The sequence below is a fragment of the Berghia stephanieae genome, chromosome 2 (assembly GCF_034508935.2).
Source record: "Berghia stephanieae isolate SIO BIC M18660-M18661 chromosome 2, UCSD_Bste_1.3, whole genome shotgun sequence".
Classification (NCBI taxonomy): Eukaryota; Metazoa; Mollusca; class Gastropoda; order Nudibranchia; family Aeolidiidae; genus Berghia; species Berghia stephanieae.
In genome coordinates this window covers 93225843-93230639 of record NC_088361.1, presented here as the reverse complement: position 1 = coordinate 93230639, position 4797 = coordinate 93225843, and the positions used below count along the sequence as shown (strand labels likewise).

Here is a 4797-nt window from a genome sequence, read left to right as displayed (position 1 = left end):
TATCTGTCTATCATAAAATTTCAAGAAAAAAAATATTTAGAATTTTGACACGTTTGTTATTGAATAAAAATTACTGAAGGACATCTACTGTTACTATTATGATTGACTTCAGTCATCATTGCTGTGTTCTCAAATTGGAGCAAATGTGTGACTGTTGAGCGTCATATAAATGAATAAGAAAGTAAATAGATTATTGTTATAATAATAATGATAATAATAATAATAATAATAATAATAATATAATAATAATAATAATAATAATAATAATAATAATAATAATAATAATAATAATAATAATAATAATGATAAAAAGAAGAAGAAGAAGAAGAAGAAGAAGAAGAAGAAGAAGAAGAAGAAGAAGAAGAAGAAGAAGAAGAAGAAGAAGAAGAAGAAGAAGAAGAAGAAGAAGAAAAAGAAGAAGAAGAAGAACAAAACAACAACAAGAATTATAATGATAATAATAATAATAATAATAATAATAATAATATAATAATAATAATAATAATAATAATAATAATAATAATAATAATAATAATAATAATAATAATAAAAAATAATAATAATAATAATAATAATAATAATAATAATAATAATAATAATAATTAATAATAATAATAATAATGATAATAATAATAATAATAATAATAATAATTATTATTATTATTATTATTATTATTATTATTATTATTATTATTATTATTATTATTATTCGGAGAGGTTTTCAGAATAAAGGACCATGGTTTGCATTGATGATAATCATTAGGGATGGGGGTTGGGGGGGGGGGGGGGGGGGGGGAGGTAAGTTGGCATTATCCTTGTCAATATACTTACAATCTGATGTTAATTATCTATTCCTTACAGTTCTGACCACGACTGATGTTAAGCCAGTAAGCAGTAATTACTCCAACAACAAAGATCTCCTAGCCGACGTCCTTCTGAGAGAGGAGACGTCATCAAGCTTAAAGAGCTGGACTAACAACAGCAGAGCTGCCCCTGCGGCGACCTCTCTCCCTCAGTATCCATTTGATCTTCAAGTGAAATCACCTGATGGGACAACCCGACGTACTCCATCTCCTGCCTGGACCAAATAAAGACATGGAATGGAACTTGAATTGGAATTGAATAATTATTCTAGTATTATTGTTTTTACTATTTTATTTTTTGCTTAGTTGCCACCAGAATTTTATTTGAAACCGAAGATAAAGCATAGGATTTTCGACTTGGGTTTACTACATCTTGTTTGATCTAGTAAACTGTATGGCTCTATCATTGGTTTATTCTCCTTACGGTGTTATTTTTAAATCAAAAGAACCTATTTTGGTTATTTTTATAATTTTTAATTCATTTATTATCATCATTATTATTTTCTTTTCTGTTGGTAACATGTATTTAACTCAGCATTGATAAATGCAGGGATTAGAAGAGGGGAAATGGATTATTATAAAGTTAGTGATATTATTAAAATAATGTTATTCATTTGCTTACAAAGGGAAGATGTAGTAAATTAAAAAATAATTCAATGTAGTGAGATAATACGATAGCGCATTTCTATCCAAAAGGCATAAAAATAGATAAATAGATAAATAAACAAATAGATAGATACATGAATAATAAATAAATGAATAAATTAATTAATTAATAGCATTGAATAAATAACTTGATTAATAAATGAATGTAGAAAGAGCACTAAATAAAACACACTTAAATGGTGTACTACAGAATCCGGTGAGCTCCAAATATCTAAATCAAGATTTGTATTGTTTACAGTTTTGAAAGTTTGTTTTGTTATTTTGCTTAATGATAGTTTTATTTTGCTCCATTACATTTTTTGGTTAATTTACACTTTCTTACAATTCTTTTGTAATTGGCACCTGATATTGTTATAAAATTGTTTTGCATAAAATGTTATAAAATGTGATCCACTGTCTCTAACCAGTATTATGCCAGGCGGGCTGGACACTTTGATAAAAATTAAATCTACAGTCGGGCAGGGAGGTCACTCACTGTGTCTTTTATACCCCTATATCTATTTTATGGGTGGTTGCTTTCTGTCTTTGTCTTGGAATGAGATTACTTGGTTTTGTCCTCACACTGGCGCTGAAATTACCAAAACATGTCGCAAGCGCTGTAAAACCCCTAAAGCAAAAAATAAACAACCCCGAACAAATCTACTTTCAAAGATATAAAATTAGTGTCAGATTTATACGTGACTCATCGTCTCCAATCAGTCCAGGGTTCAAGTCCCCTCTTTAAGTGGCATGTAGTTGAGTCCTTGGGGAAAAAAAACTTCACTGACATTCCCTCATCATACTCAGGTATAAAATGAGTACCTGGCCATTCAGTTGTCTCTGCTGAAAAAATAATTGTAATATCGACTAACAAGTGTCGTGTCTCATCCTACATGTCAAGTGTTGGTGTTGACTAGGCACCCCTTGTTTAAAAGAATTTTTGGTTTGTTTTATCACGTTGGAGTGATTCTGATAATGAAAATGGAATTTGTATTTAATAAATAGATTAAAATACATTTTTGATAATATTTCTGATTATTTTTCATTCAAATTCACTTTTTGGCATCTGGTTCGTCCTGCCATAAAATACTGATTGGAGCCAATGGGTCATATATAGGTGGTCGGCGGATCAAACCTCTGAAGTCCCGATTTTCACGATCTGATTCATCAGAGGTCTGATCCGCCCAAAATTAAATTTTGATCCACCGCTCGTGAAAATTGAGACTTGAGAGGTTTAATCTGCTGACCAATGTTCTATTGAGGAGGACAAGCATAATTCTGTTACCTGGGAACTCCTAACATTTAGGATTTCAGACTATTGAAGCTTTGAAGTTGTTATTTTTTCTGCATCTGGTTCAGACTGACATAATGCCACATAGAGGTGATGGATCACACACACACACACACACACACACACACATATATATATATATATATATATATATATATATATATATATATATATATATATATATATATATATATATGTACTTGCTCAGTTGTCTTTCCTTCTTCAGTGCTGATGGTTTTCTGCAGATCCACGGAAATACGCTATTTTGGAGACAGAGGAGGCATCTCCTCCTTTTCAGCCTGTTCAGCAATTAATTTTCACAATACCCGGCTTTTCTGCTAATTTTTGCAAAATTATCATTCCCTTTTAATTTCAGAGAATCTTTCTATAAACGGCCGGTGAAGACATCTCAACTGTATGACTATTATCAATGATAGTTTATCATCTCTGTTGGTGTAAAAATGGGGGTTTACACCATTAATACGAGACTTAAAGACAAATGTTCAAAATTTTCCTCCTTTTTCACCTTTTGTCACCATCGGCATTGCTTCTTGTCTAGAATGTGACAGTAAAATGGTTGAACCGCGTGTTTTGCTATATTGCTGAGAATGACGAATCAAATAAATGTGTTTGTATTTATACATATAAAGTTACCTGTGCATTAGAAAACAAACTGTGATAACAATAATTATAAAATGTGCAAATTTTGTTGTTTTTTTTTCTGAAAATAAACGTATATGTGTTGTCAATGTAAAGTTTTGAAAATCAAAATTGTCTGTCCAATTACAATTTTTCAACAAACAAAAATTAATTAATTGATAAAAATTAAATAATCTGAAAATGAACATTATAAGTGGCTATCAGTCTTCACCAAAAATTAATAAAAACTGTAGCTAAAATGTTAAATTATTAATTTCATTAAAATTTCAATGTCAAAATTAAATTTTATATTTATATCAAAATTTTCGGTACAAAATATTCTTCCAGGGCATAAAATCAAAATGTAATAATTTACATATTATCGTTTTTTACATGTGTTTATAAAATAAATTTAACAAGGTTTAAGTATTCCTTGTTCAAATATAATTTCATGAATTGAGCAAAATGCCTCCCCTTTTCTATTGCACTGTATTAGTCTTGCATAAACGTAATACGATTTTATTCCGTCCATAGAGCAAAAGACAGACCTATTCTTTCAAGTGTTATCTACTCATTTAGTAATTAGGAGTGACTTTTATATTTCTTTCCCATTAAATTTAAGACTTTAACCTTATTTTGATTTGAGTGAGTTTGCGATTTGAAATTTATTGAGTAAATGAAATAATTATTAATTAAATGATCTATCACTACAAATGGGAATTTGCAAGAAAAACTAACTTGTTGAGACCGACGTTGCGATATTCAGTGATTTTCTGACTTGACGTTTTGAAAATTGGTACATGCACAGCATTATAAACATTCTAACGCTGATCATATAAAACATTGATGCTGCGGGCTTATGTAATTAACTCCAGCCAGATATAATGTACCAACACACTAAACGGTGTGTAGCCTTGATTGTTTATAGTCTGATTGATACAAATTAGTGAGAATTACTCATAAAATGGCTGGCTAAAAACAATAACAAAGAGCTGAGTGACATCAAGTTTGTTCTAGATATCTATAAACAAAGATTGAATATGTTTTGAAACAATCAAGTCAGTGATTGACACCCAATTTGTCAATCTTTACTGATAATGATAGTTTAAAAGTTCACTTCAAAATGGAGTAGGTTTTTTTGGGGGGTTTTGTTGCTCTTTTTATTTTACTTGTGTGCCTTCTGAAACATGTCTGCTTGAGGGTAGTAGTTAGGTTAGATGCAAAGATAAAAACAAAAACAAAAGAAAAATAAATAAATAAAAAAATAAGCGCTTAAATTTTGTTTTGTAACCGTTAATTTTTTTTTTACAAAGGTTTCTTTTGAAACCTGCATTGACTGACCAAAATTTATAAAATAAA

At 29.5% G+C, this 4797-nt stretch overlaps 1 protein-coding gene across 1 annotated transcript in view; it reads left to right on the top strand.

Annotated features, from left to right (window-relative positions):
• The window catches only part of LOC144965887 (fibrocystin-L-like), a 122191-nt gene extending 117737 nt beyond the window's left edge, over positions 1–4454 (top strand). The window contains exon 78 of the mRNA XM_078901714.1: positions 862–4454. Within this exon, the coding sequence (XP_078757840.1) occupies positions 862–1091 (230 nt within the window). The 3' untranslated portion in view covers positions 1092–4454. The remainder of the gene's footprint in view (positions 1–861) is intronic.
• The last annotated feature ends 343 nt before the right edge of the window (positions 4455–4797 follow it).